The 14,017-nt window shown below is 39.0% G+C and overlaps 1 protein-coding gene across 10 annotated transcripts in view; it reads right to left on the minus strand.

The window, feature by feature from the left end:
- kiaa1109 (KIAA1109 ortholog) overlaps nt 1-14,017 on the minus strand; it is a 65,016-nt gene that overhangs the window by 27,201 nt on the left and 23,798 nt on the right. For all 10 annotated transcript variants that reach the window (XM_016545481.1, XM_016545488.1, XM_016545487.1 and 7 more), the window contains exons 25-48: nt 13,550-13,830; nt 13,218-13,462; nt 12,946-13,141; nt 11,705-12,500; nt 10,948-11,018; nt 10,679-10,852; nt 10,273-10,393; nt 10,047-10,193; nt 9,834-9,955; nt 9,529-9,713; nt 9,072-9,293; nt 8,778-8,989; nt 8,517-8,668; nt 7,532-7,682; nt 7,266-7,418; nt 6,677-6,917; nt 6,115-6,260; nt 5,802-6,027; nt 3,918-4,082; nt 3,576-3,754; nt 3,287-3,462; nt 1,575-2,290; nt 773-1,018; nt 581-674 (exon numbers count right to left, since the gene is read on the minus strand). In XM_016545481.1, coding sequence (XP_016400967.1) covers nt 581-674; nt 773-1,018; nt 1,575-2,290; nt 3,287-3,462; nt 3,576-3,754; nt 3,918-4,082; nt 5,802-6,027; nt 6,115-6,260; nt 6,677-6,917; nt 7,266-7,418; nt 7,532-7,682; nt 8,517-8,668; nt 8,778-8,989; nt 9,072-9,293; nt 9,529-9,713; nt 9,834-9,955; nt 10,047-10,193; nt 10,273-10,393; nt 10,679-10,852; nt 10,948-11,018; nt 11,705-12,500; nt 12,946-13,141; nt 13,218-13,462; nt 13,550-13,830 — 5,417 coding nt within the window. The remainder of the gene's footprint in view (nt 1-580; nt 675-772; nt 1,019-1,574; nt 2,291-3,286; nt 3,463-3,575; nt 3,755-3,917; nt 4,083-5,801; nt 6,028-6,114; nt 6,261-6,676; nt 6,918-7,265; nt 7,419-7,531; nt 7,683-8,516; nt 8,669-8,777; nt 8,990-9,071; nt 9,294-9,528; nt 9,714-9,833; nt 9,956-10,046; nt 10,194-10,272; nt 10,394-10,678; nt 10,853-10,947; nt 11,019-11,704; nt 12,501-12,945; nt 13,142-13,217; nt 13,463-13,549; nt 13,831-14,017) is intronic.

Consider the following 14,017-nt stretch of genomic DNA (forward strand, 5'->3'; position numbering starts at 1 on the left):
TAATTTGATAAAAAGTGGGAGTGCAAACAAAGATTTCTAAATGCATGATTGATGCATGAATAAATGCAGTATTGATAATAAGAAATGCTTCTTGAGCACCAAATCAGCATATTAGAATGATTTCTGAAGGATCACGTGGACTAACAGGAATAAAATACACTTTACAATATATTAAAATAGAAAAGTTATTTTGAATTGTAATAATATTTCACAGTACTACCGTTTTAGTATTTTTGATCAAATAAATGAAAGAGACCTCTTTCAAAAACATTTTTAAAAATCTTACTGACTGCAAACTTTAGAACAGTAGTGTATGGATATTAAGTTTTTGCATTGTTGTCAGACCGATCAAATAAACCGAGTAAAATATTAAGGCACCACAGAGACAAAGTGTCTACACTCTTCAGGAAGCCAGCCTACCAACGGTTTACAGTGTTTTGCATGTGAAACGGGGACTGGGTGTATTTTAAAAAAGAGAAATTAGACACTTCAAGGTAAATGGATTTATATAAAAGTGGACGCTGATAAGTGGTAGATCACTCAGTGGGTCTTAGTGCCTGGTGTTAAATGAGTTACTGACTGTATGTCTGGTGTGATTCCTTCCAGAAGCACAATGTTCACACATCCAATATGGGCCGAGGCACAGGTCTCAGTCATTTTCTGATGGAGAATATCTGCATCAAAAGAACAGAAATTATAGGATAAGGTGTTTTTTTAAGTATATAATATATTTTAAAATGTTACTTTTATTTAAAAATGCTGTTTTATTTACCCTTCATTTTCTCCTTTAGAGTAAAACTGCCATGTATTTTCTTAAGCTCCGCCTCCATGGTCAGTCCTCCAATGTCTGCTTCCAGATGCGTGCGGTTTACCATGCCAACGCCAAACACAATCAGCGTCACATGCTGGGGCTCAGTGCTTACCAAGCTCCGCCTACGACCTAGTCGACTAGGGGGCGTCTCGCCTTCAGATTCAAACACCACATGACATGGTGGATCCGCAGGACTCCGTCCACCCTCTGAAGAGCAAGTGAATAGGCAAATTGGGCCAAAAGCAATGAATATTACACTGGACACTTTTTTTTGCAATTTGACATTATTTTCATGACAATTGAGTGTTTTCTTTCTCCAAGTCTCATTACCACAACAATAAAATAGAATTTCATTAACATAATGTGTAATACAATAATGGCAAATTTAAACTAAAGTATTTTTGACTTTGTTGTAATGATATACTTTATTATTAATAACATATTTTAAACCATTTTTAATAACAAACACTGTATACACCAATAATGATGCTCATTACCTTAATACAGTACTGACATTTTTGAGAATAATGTCAAATTAAAATCAAAAGAAAAATATCTGGACAAATGTATTAATCATCACAAATTTTCTGGAAAATAATGTTGCAATGCAATGCAAAAAAAAATAAAATAATAATAATAATATATATATGCTTTATTTTCTTATAAAATGTTTATTATATTTTCATATTATTTCACTTTTTAAAAAAAAAAGTGAATTAAAGGAATTCAAATTAATAGCCAAATGCAGAGCAAGACATCCTACCTGAGAGGGCATTATCCTGGTTCTTCTCCAGAATGCCTGTGGGGTCTGATATGAGCGAGTAAAAATTCAGAAGTTTGTACATGTTCTGCCAGCACTCAGCCGACGGCTCGCTTTGTTCTGACACTGTAATGGAGTCCGAGTCATCCATCTGAATGGTCATGTGATCTGCCACATCTCGTGAACCTTTCCGCGATACTTTTGATGTCCTTCGTTCTGAACGTCCCAGTGTCCCCCGTCCACGAGGCTCTCGATTCCTGGTCAGCGTGTCTAGGCCCAGCCCGACCATGGTCCGCTTGCCCTTCTGAGTGCCCAGTCGAGCAGCTCCATTCAGGCTCCCTCGAGAACTACGGCTGAAATCAGAAGAGCGAAATTCCTGATATGGCCGTGCCTTGGAGGGCGTGGGGGAAGAGGAGCCGGCAGTGTAGCGGTTGAGTTTGATGTCAGTCTGTGTGGCTTTGATGTCATCGATCATCGTGCTGAACTGGTGAATGAGGCGGACCAGGGCCATATCCACGTGCTGGCGAATCGCTTGGCAAGCAAGGGTAAAATGGCAGTGCACACTGGCCTGGGGTCTCCGGCTCAGCTCATGGAAAGACAGTGCGCTGGCAGAGGGAGGGGTTGACATGCACTTCTCCAGGATGACTGCGTTCAAACTGAACGTCTCAATCATCAGGGCAGGCTTGAAATCAAGAGGGGGGAGGTTCACCATTCCCTGCCTGAACACAAAAACACACCATCCTAAAATTAGGCATATGCAACATTTTGAATGCTTGGGTACTCAGTAAATAAATTAGCCAAGTTTCTAGGTGGCACAGGTTATGCATGCACTGTGCTTTAATTGCTGGTCTATGTATATGAGCCAAGCTATCGTGTCTCTTGATGTTTGCACCCATGTGTGTCCCATTTTGACAAATCTTATGGCCAAATCTTTTAATGAACTACATAAAAAGACTCATGAACTCAGGAGTTAAATGTTTGAACGAGTCTGATGAATCCTTGACTGAATGAACTCACTGAATCTGTCAGAGCGGCTGCTGAATCAACACCTGAGTCACTTGCTGAATTGGTGAAGCTATTACTATCAGTTAGGGTCAGAAAAAAAATGTTTTGTTCCATGTCCTTTTTTGTGCTTATTGACTGGTTGTTCATTTTGGCAATGTGTGGTTAAAGAAACACATTTGCAGTTTTAAAAAAATATATTTTTAATATTCATTTAATTAGGTAATGAGAAAAAAAACATCAGTCAATCAGAGTTATTTTAGTATTATTTATATACTACTGCAGAATTTATTCATATTTTGATTTAACTTTTATTTTAATATTTTTGGTTTTCATTTATTTTGTTTTCTTTTGTCAGTTTCATTGTTTTTTGTTTTTTATACTTCTATTCAGCTTTGATTTTATTTCTGTTTTAGTCATTTTAGTACTTCAACTGAAACTTATTTCAGTTAGTCGCCAAGGCAACAAAAGTTCTAATTTCAGTTAATGTTTTTAAAGCTTATTTAAATGTTTATATATTATTTTAGCTTTACATCAGTAACCAAAAATTATTTTTTTTGCAGTCATTTAATTATTGTGTACTTTTGAGTATCCATCCTTACATAAAATGAAACTTGCAAACAGAAAAAAAAATTATAATAAATCAATAAAGTACTCTTTCTAGAATATCTCTAGACAGGTGAACAAAAGCTACCTTGGCAAAGCTGTGTTACCTGTGTGCTCGTTTGTTCTTCCTGTCTTTGCTGGTGTCAGAGTCGACAATGTCAGCTCTCAAACACTCAAGAGTGCCACTGAAGGACAGGTGCTCCCCAAAATACATCTTGTAACTGAGTGGAGGAGCATCCTGGGGCTGGATACCAATGTGACTCAACAAAGGCTTAAAAACAACCTGTACAGACAATCCCATTACAGACACACAAACAGAATAAGAGGGGGCTATAACATATGCATGGTCATAAATAAATGATAACAAAACAATAAGCATTCCTGGTGCACACACACCTGTGCGTCGGCTAGCTGCACAGCTGCAGGGCAGAGATTCGTCTCATCTTGATCAAGCAGGTCATCCTGACTCGTACTGTGCTGGGAGTGTGTGTGCTGAGAGTGTGTGTCCAGTGAATTCTGATCACTGTACAGTACAGTGTTAAAATCTGATGCAGAAGGAATGGTGGGGAGAACTCCTGTACACAAAGAGTTAATGAAGGTTTTCAGTGCAAATTAACACATTCTAATCACTGAACATCGTTTAATAAGTCTCTAATCACAGCCACATGGACAGATATAGCTGCATGTTTACAGTCAACAGACTACTCGTATTTATCTGTCAATACACTAATCGTTTACCTCCGGTCTGCAGGCTGTTGTGTTGAGAGCGGTTGAGAGGCGAGTCCTGGACATTGCCGCCTGTGCGGTTGCCAACAGCATTTGACATCCAGTTGTAGAAGCTGACGGAAAATGGCTCCGACAGAAGAGGATGTTCCGTTAACACGTCTGCACCCACACTATTGCCTAGCCAAAAACAACAGACATTTAAAATGAACTAGATTTTTACTTTTTATGCAGAAAATGAGAGTTGTGCTTTCTGCGCAGAAGTCACCGTGATGCTCTGTTCTGAGGAGATGTTAGCACATTGCTCAAGTCTTTGTCATATTCTGTCAAGAATATATAGTTCAGGTCCCTCCTGCAGCGTAAGTCTGTAATTTTTTGGGGGATGCACAACATATCGGTATTATATTGGCTATCGGGTGATAGCGCTGTTACTGTTCATTAAAACAAAGTATTAAAAGCAGTTTTTGTTAAAAGAAATAAAGCTGAAATAAAACATAAATATTAGATACAAACTCAAAAATAAACACTTAAATAAAAATAAAAAACGATCTGAAATAAAATAATTTTAAGTTGAAGTACTAAAATTACTAAGAAAAAATGACAAAAGCACATAATAAAATTAGTAAAACTAAAATAAAAATGAAAACTGAAAATATAAAAATCACAGCTAATTCAAAATATGAATACATCAACAAATAATAAATAATACTAAAATAATAGTGAGTGATATTTGAGATTTTTTATTACTCACTGGTATCAGATACTGGATATTTAATTCTGCATGCTCATTTCCCCTATTTTACCATTTAGATGACCTTTGCCTTTATCTAACGATCAATTAAAGTTAATCTTTAATAATATTAATAATTTAATAACTGTTTAAAAGTAATCGTAAAAACAGTAAATCTCAAAATGTATATGTTTTTCAAGTACATTAAAATGTTGTGATGCCTAAATTCACTTGTAGGAATTAATTCGATTGAAAATTAGTTTGCAGTGTTTTATTTTTCATTTATTTGATAAAACTGTGTCGAATTTTAATATTGTCTTACTGGTATCGGCCACAATTTTAATTTTGGTACATCACTGTTTTATAAGTCTGTAAGTCACATGTGACCATCTGAAGTACTGAAAGACCTAGAGAAAAAAAGACTTACTTTACAGTCTATATGGATTTGAAGTTACTAGCAAAAACTTTTTTTTTTTTTATTGCGCCACCTAGTGTGACACAGATATCTACGTGCTGCCCTGAGCATTGGATGGGATTTGGGACCATCCAACCCAGTATGGTGCCTCAGCACTTTAAAGGGTTAGTTCACCCAAAAATGAAAATTCTTTCATTAATTACTCACCCTAGTGTTGTTCGAAACCCGTAAGACCTTCGTTCATCTTCGGAACACAATTTAAGATATTTTTGATGAAATCTGAGGGCTCTCTGACCCTGCATAGACAGCAAGGTAACTACCACGTTCAAGGTCCAGAAAAGTACCAAGATGATCGACAAAGTAGTCCGTGTGACATCAGTGGTTCAACTGTAAAGTTACGAAGCTACGAGAATACTTTTTTGCGCAAAGAAAACAAAAATAACGACTTTATTCCACATTTTCATCTCTACTGCGTCACTTGTGGACGCGCGTTCACGACAGTACCATGATGCGAGGGTGTGGCGGCGCTGACCCAGGGCTTTTTTGTTTTCTTTGCGCAAAAAAGTATTCTCGTAGCTTCGTAACTTTACAGTTGAACCACTGATGTCACACGGACTACTAAGAAGAAAACAGTAACCTGCTCTCACAGGAAAACCATATATCAAGAAAATGCATTTGTCCTCCTAGTTCACATTTTCAACCATCTAATATTAGATTGCAAAAGCAATAAACTCTGAATGAAGAAATCATGTACCTGTACGTGTCAGGGAGCTGCTCTTGGCTGCCATTTGTTCGTTTGCTCGATGGGGCGTGGCTTCCAGGAGGTTGTGCAGACTGTGGATGCTTCCTGTTAGGTAGCTTAGCAACGACTCTTTCCTAGGGCTATGATTGGACTGCAGCCCTGTCCGACTGACATGAGCGGGAGAATCAGCTGCTGTATCTCCACTCGTGTAGCTCAGGGACTGGTAAGGGTGGGATCCCTACAAAAAAAATTTTATAAATAAAAAGCATTCAGCTTGCAGATTTATTACACACTTTCAATACTAACAAAACAGACCAACACAAACCTTGATCCTGAGGGCAGATTCGCTGTGTGTGTGAGATTTGGACAGTTTTCTCATGATCTCGACTCCAGTCACAGGGGCAGAGTTACCAGTAGGAGCAGGACGACTACATACTCCCTCTAACAGCATCGTATGTTCACTTACAATACCTAAAAACGCACATGAACAAAACAAAACAGATAAACCTCCCAAAAATTACAAATCTATTGTGTTAAAGTGGTAGTTCACCCAAAAATTTAAATTCTGTCATCATTTACTCACTCTCAAGTTGTTCCAAACCTATAATTCTTTCTTTTTCTTCACCAAAAAAGATATTTTGAAGAATGTTGATAACCAAACAGTTGCTGGTAGCCACTGACTTCCATAGTGGGAGAAAAAAAAAACCTATGCAAGTCAATGGCTACCAGCAACTCTCTGGTTACCAACATTCTTCAAAATATCTTCTTTTGTGTCCAGAAGAAAGAAATTCATACAGGTTTGGAACTTCAGGGGGGAGTAAATGATGACAGAATTTTCATTTTTGGGTGAACTATCCTTTTAAGTAAAAGGTACGTAAGACAACAACCTGCATCAAACTCAAACTCGGCTCCATCAGCACTGGTGTCACTCTGCAAGGCAGCGCCACAGTCTGGCCCCTGAGTCTGATCAGGCTCGATGGGTTCCTGCTCTTTGGGCTTAGGAAGCTGATTGGGTCGTGGCAAACCAACCGCCTTAAAGCCCTGTGTGACAACGATGAACTTCATCCACTGACGAGCAAGCGCCACCAAACCTTTCCTCAGGGTGACCAGAGCAGGTAGTCCATCATTCTGAAAGATAAAGATGAATAAGTAGTAAAAGATTAGCAAAGATAACTAAACTACAGACTGTTAAAAATAATATATGCAAAATAAATTATTATTCCACAGTTACCACATGCTTTATTCTAATACACTGTTCCTTTTATCTTGCTCAAAAACAGGCCAGGATGTCATTGCTAGAACAATCCGGAAGAACATGGTAAAGTAATTTCAGACTTTACAGTGGCCAATGAACCTGGAAGCCTTGGAATGAGCATCAACCAATCAAAATCAAGAATTCAACAACGCAGTAGCATAAGAGAATGTACTGTAATACATGTGCAACCGTGTGTTCTGCAAGCAAACATGCATACTTACCATGGTGGCCTCTTCAATGATACTGTAATCGGCTTGCTGCAGGTAACGATGTAGAATATTACACAGTAAGCAGGACGGGTTCTCGTGAAGATATCGGGCTCGCTTTGTAACGCGGTTATACTTGCTGCGAAATGGAAAGTGAATACTCTTTTTCTGTTGGGATAAAGCACAAATACATGTGACATTAGGCCAGTTAAATTAGGTCCACAGTTCTACTGAATAACATTGCAAGTCTAGGGATATCTAACGGTATTAACAAGTCTTACCTCCAGGGCCTCAGTCATTATGCAGCCCATGACTGCACACACACGCAGTGTGGCCTCCATGTCCAGTTTCTGCAGGGAGGATTTCAGCTCGTCAATTGGAACCAACCAAGCACCGACCGCAGGGGTTGCAGTACTCAAAAGATTCAACTGGCTGCAGACACATTCAACAACATAAACCTCATTAGCCATACAAACACTGATCCATGATTCCCTTTGAACTGAATCAAAGACTTTGCAGCCAAGCATACACAATAAACATTCCCTGAAAAAACTGATATAAAAATATAACTGATATATAAATAGTATTTTTTTTTTTTTAAGTAAAAATGCAGAAAGTTATCTGTGAGGGCTAGGGTTAGGGTGTGGGTTAGGATTATAAAATCTGTAACTATCTGTATATAAAAACAATAGAAGCCTAAAACTGATATAAAAATATAACTGATATATAAATAGTATTTTTTTTTTTTTAAGTAAAAATGCAGAAAGTTATCTGTGAGGGCTAGGGTTAGGGTGTGGGTTAGGATTATAAAATCTGTAACTATCTGTATATAAAAACAATAGAAGCCTATGTAATGTCCCCATTTAGACAGCCAAGTAAACGTGTGTGCGTGTGTGTGTACTGGTATATATGGTTTATGAGGACACAAATGTGTATAATGACACTTCCTGTGTCCCCATAAAACAACAGGCTTAAAAAAACATACAAAACGGTAATCGTAAAATACAAGTAAACAATCTTAAAACAATGTAACAATTTACATTTTGTGTAAATTTTATTCACAATCATTAAATTAATTTACTATATCTGCCATAGGTCACTCTGCTTTCTGGCGAAAAGAAAAAAAAAGAAATGTGTGTGTGTGTGCGTGTGTGTGTGTGTGTCAGTTAATATTTTACTTATTTTTCATGATGTTTAGTTTCTTTTTTTTTTACTGAAAATCAAGATGAAAATGATTACGAAATTGATTTGCATGTATGTGTGTACCTGGACATGGCTGGAGCATGAGAACGGATGTTGGTTGGCGCAGCAAAGCTGAACCAGATCTCCTTTATAGTCAGCTTCATACTGCTGGAGTCAGGAGGAGGAGGCAAGAGGGGCAGGTCCTTTTTCAGATCATCTGACTCCACTCCCTCATCCTGCAAAGACAGACATGAGTGAAAAATAATATGAGAAACAAAGACCCAAAGAAAACTTACAAGATTTCAAATGGCCATTAACTATACATGAACAACAACATATGAGAACCTGTTCGTCAGAGTCTGAGTTGTTGTTGGGCTCGGAAGCAGGGCTCTGTGCATCATTGGGCAGGTTATCATCAGATACATCAGTGCTGTAGCCACTTCCTGTCTGAGAACCACTAGAACCGTTTGATTTTGAGACTCCATCCCTGACGCTGCTGTCGGCCCCGCCCATCACCCCAAAAGCACTGTAGAGCACGGCTCCTGACTGCCGCCCACCTGAGGAAGAGTCAGACATGCATTTCACACTCCTGAAATACAAATGTTTAATGCTATCTGAAATTCAACGCGTGTATAATACCTTTGACAGTGAGGTTCTCAATCCCACATTCAAACATAATCCAACCCCATTTCTCAGGACTGGCCCCAGACCGAGCGTGGTCAGGGGTGTGGTCTGGGCCATGATCAGTGGAGATAGAGGGCTCAGTCTCATCCACTAAAACAAACTCATCATTTTCCTCCAAACTGAAGAGAACCTTGGACTTCTCAAAAGGAATGGCAGTGATGGCACAAGCTCCAAGGTCTGTTACAAGCACAAAAAAAAAAAATATATATATATATATATATATTGAACAAACATAATTACAATCCCAAAAGGCATTCAAGGAACAAAAAAATAAATAAATAAAATAAAATAAAATAAGAAATATGTATAGTTAATTATAATGTTTATCCGTTTTTAAACAAAAATATTTTAGTATTCCAATCACAATATTCTCAAGAGACAAGTAATAAATAAACACATTGTATGTGTGTACCTGATGAGTCCAGGCCGCGGAGTTGGCTGTGTATGCGGTGTATGTTGAGTCTGGCTGCGATCTCCTTGCCTTTCTCAATCCCAGCATTAGAACGGAGAGAACCGCTGGACTGAGGTGCCATCTTAGATGCAGACGAGAACTTCTCCATCATAACAGAGGGCTTTTCTGTGTCCTCCACTATACCCCTACACATCACACATTAACAGCCAGGGCACAAAAACCGTCAAAATTACATCAAAAATGTAAAAAAAATAAAAACATCTAATGTAATGTAATATAATATATGGAGAGAAATTTGCAGTTACCTATTCATGCGCAGCTGAGTAGCAATCCGGTCAAAACACAAGGCCACCAGAGAGACGTGTGTGACACTCTTATTGGACGGTGAACCTTCTTCAACAGACGCCTGAAGCACACAGAGGTTCACCTGCAAACAAATGCACATACATGCACATTATTTTCTCCATATCTCCATGACAAGATTTCTCTCTTTCATACGCATACACACAGAAAGGTACCTTTGGGACAGTCACATTAGCTTGCAAACCCTTTATCTTCACATTGTCAGGTTTGATTGACAGGTCGGTTTGTCCATGAGGTGTGCTCAGAGACCCAGGGGTGGTTCCCTCTGTCTTAGATATTTTGTGCTCTGCTTTCGCTGTGCTCTGGAAAATGCAACATTCATCAGGATCACATTAAGGTCTAAGTGTGCTGTCACGTCTGTGTGTTGTATTGATTACTTACAGACTCAGAGACAGTGGATTTGCTGATCTGATACACTTCATTAAGCACTTTCCCATGCAGGTCATCGAGGATTGATGCAGGGTGGCGAATACTGGCAAAGTGAACCATCGACTCAATGTACCTGGAACAAACAACAAAGAGAATTTCACCAAAACTGTAACATTTATGAAAGACTACATTAAATTGCTTGATGAGAACATTTTTCTGTCCTGTTTCCTATTTTAGCAAGACATATTGAAGGGCTTTTCATGAGGGCTTGTTCCTTTTTTAATCAAATGCCTAATTTAGTGAATTTTTAAGAGTACACTTGCAAATAAATGACCTGAAAGATAACGGACTAAAAGTCAAAATTTTGGCGGCATGGCACCACAAGGAGGGTGATGTGAGAGTTGCTGTGATGTCTGACCTGTCTAGGGCTTCAGCTACTAAAGGAGTCAGAACCACATTGACTGCCCCTTTGACCTCTACGATGGCTGTGGTTCTCGTCTGGGCATGAGGCTGATCAACAGTCCAGTCCTCTGTCACCGTGTCCTCATCGGTGTTGTCCATTGCCTGCTTGTCAAGTGGTGTGTAAGGTGTGCTGCAGATAAATACACACAAAATGCATGCCTGAAATTATGTTTCACGATTCTGAAACAACCACTGTTGATTTGATATGATTTCTCGTATTACCACCTGTTTATATCGCCCATGAGATGAATTCCTCTGTCCAATAGCGAGCTGGCAGACAAACCACCCTTCACCATCTATAAAAGAGCACAAATACAATTAGTAACAACAAACAATGAATGAACAAGCAACATGCTTACACAAAGAACATGTCCAGGTCATATTTTACCCAAACGTTACTCTCTGCATAGAGGAAAATCAACCTCATGACAATTAAGCAAATCCTCAGTAGCCTAATGTAATGTAAAAATACAAATTCATCCTCAAACTGTACATTTTATTGCATATGTCCATATATCTATAAATGAACATTGGTAAATTAATATTACTATAAGTAATAAATTATTATAATTCATATTATTAATAATTACATTTATGAAAATAACATTGAAATTATTATTTTATATATAGTTACAATTTTAGATTTATATTAATCTAAGGAGATTGCTTAATTTTTATGAAAATAACAATATTTATATTAATACATTATATGTTTAATATATAGTTCATTTTCATTTTACATTCATTTAATTTACATTCATAAATCACTATTAATTTAGGAAGGGTTGCTTAATTGTCAGGAAAACAATAATATTCTGAATTTATAAATAGACTTCATTTTATTTATACGAATCATAATTCTTTTTTCCTTGATACTGTTGGTGAAATATGACCAGGACATTTTTTTATAAGATTCATCCAGTTCAGATTCAGAACTGCAAAAATAATATATAACAATTAAGGAAAAAGCCCAAATATTAACCTTAAAAGACGGGATGGACAGCTGGTCAAAGGAGGCGGAGCTCTCCTCACTTGTGGGCGTATCAAGGTCAAGTGGGCGATGCAGTGATGACTTAGATGTTCTCTTATTGGTTGGCTGCTTAACAGCCCAGTTAGAAACATGATAATGCGCAAGGTAATTTTGGTAACAAGCCATTAAATGTGGCTGTGCTGTCAGGAGGCCAGGCTCTGCCTTCTCAGTTTCAATGGAGCCCTCCTCCTCCAATCCAAGTGCAGAGACAAATGAGGCTTGGGAAGTGTGGCTAGGCAGCAGAGGTGGGCGGGTCTCAGCGATTGACAGAGGTCCTTCCACACTGTGGTATATAGATGTACGGCTGTGTTCTGTGTGAGGCTGACCCTGCTGTCTACGCCTGCGTTTCCTCCCTGGATAGGTACCTGGACCTTCATCGCTACTGATTGGCTCAAACTCCTCGTTAGCGCTAAAGTAGGCTTCACTGTCAGCCACAGACATGGAGGAGTCAACTGAGCGGTACTGATGGAATGTGCTAGAATCAGCTGATGGAGTGAAAGGAAATGACCCGTAGCTTCTTCTCTGCCTTGGTGAGTCTAGAACGTTCTCGTCGCTACGGGAAACCTCGCTGCTAAACTGCACACCAGTAGGAGGCGTGGCTTTCTCTACGAAGACGGCAGCCGATAGGCTCTTGGTGCTGCCGAGGCGAGCTGATTGGACAGATGACTGGCGCTTGAGAGGAGAGCAGCGTGGAGAGCGCAAGGATGGACCCTCAAGGATTGGACCGTCAGTGGTTACATTCATTAACCTGAAAACATGCACACAGTAAAATACACATCCAAACACTAAACCAAAGGAAAGTATAGAGTTGGGTCAAGAACATGTTTTTATTTTGAACCAGTTTCATTAAAAAAAAAAATACTGAGATGGATACATGCAGCCATTGTGAGCATAAGAGACTTCTTTCAAAAACATTATAAAAAATAAAAATTAAAAAAAATTTATATATATATATATATTACCGACTTTTGAACAATAGTGGATTTAATGACTGATTGTTCATTTGACAGGTGGGCTTATACGAGCCCATTTCCACCATATAGTAAAAAAGTGTGAGATGAAGTTTAAAATAAGAAATAAAAGTGAAATTGTTAGATATAAAAATGTCCAATTGCAAGACAAACTCACAATTGAGATATAAAGTGGTTATAGGAGTGGAATTGTGATTACAGGAGCACATGTGTCTGACTCACTCAGTAGAGGGGGAGGGACTCTCTCGTTCTCCAGCTAATAGAGGCAGGGCAGCACTGGAGGAAGAGTTTTCCTCAGAGGAAGAGACAGAGCTGTGAGAGCATTGAGGTACGTGCAGACTGAGGTGCTGGCCACGTCTCTCCAAGTCCACCATCGGAGCAGGGGAACACGTGTCTCTCCGCATAGCAACACCTTTAGCTGCAAGTAAACCAATCAATAAGCACAATTCGCTTGACACCCAATCAGCATCACAACAGCCACAAACAAAACTTACTGTCAGAGAGTTTAGGAGTTTCCTTAGTGACGATCCATTCTCCTGGATGTAATAATGAGTGTCCATAGGACATATGACTCTCTGCACCGACGCTAGAGAAGGCAGAGCTTGATGAGGGTGTGATTTCCTCCAAGCGGAAGAAGTCCAAGCCACCAACCGAGCCGCCGAAAAAACGGCATCCACCAAGACAACCACAGCAATTACGGCTTCGCTTGTATTTCTCCTCAGACCAAAGGAACCAAAGTCTAAAACACACACACACACACACAGAAAATATGTTTGCCTGCACATTAAGCAATAGACAAAATGAATCATAAAGGATATGCATGAACCTTTTTGTTTTTATGTCATGAAGCTCCAGGAACTGCCTCTGGACCCCATATTTGGCTGGATGGTCAGCGGCCAATGCCACATCAGCTGTAATGAGGTTAAAGGTCACTGAACCAGCTTCGAGCCAATGAGAGCGCCGAAGGAGGGGCGGAGGCAGGCCAAGCCGTGCAACTTCCTGTTGCTCGATGAACTGAGCGATCACTACGTCTTGCAGAACGGCACTGATGCCTTCGCTGACAGCAGCTGTGTGCAGATTACATGTGGCCAACCGCAAGGCTCCGGTCTGACAGGCAAACATGCATACACCACCGGTCAAAAGTTTGGAATAATTAAGATTATTTAAAGTTTTTGAAAGAAGTGCATTTATTTGATCAAAAATACAGTAAAAACTGTATATTTCTATTTGAATATATTTTAAAATGTAACTTATTCCTGTGATGCAAAGCTGAATTTTCAGCAGCCGTTACTCC

This window comes from Sinocyclocheilus rhinocerous, unplaced genomic scaffold, assembly GCF_001515625.1.
Source record: "Sinocyclocheilus rhinocerous isolate Xijiao unplaced genomic scaffold, SAMN03320098_v1.1 scaffold789, whole genome shotgun sequence".
Taxonomy (NCBI): domain Eukaryota; kingdom Metazoa; phylum Chordata; class Actinopteri; order Cypriniformes; family Cyprinidae; genus Sinocyclocheilus; species Sinocyclocheilus rhinocerous.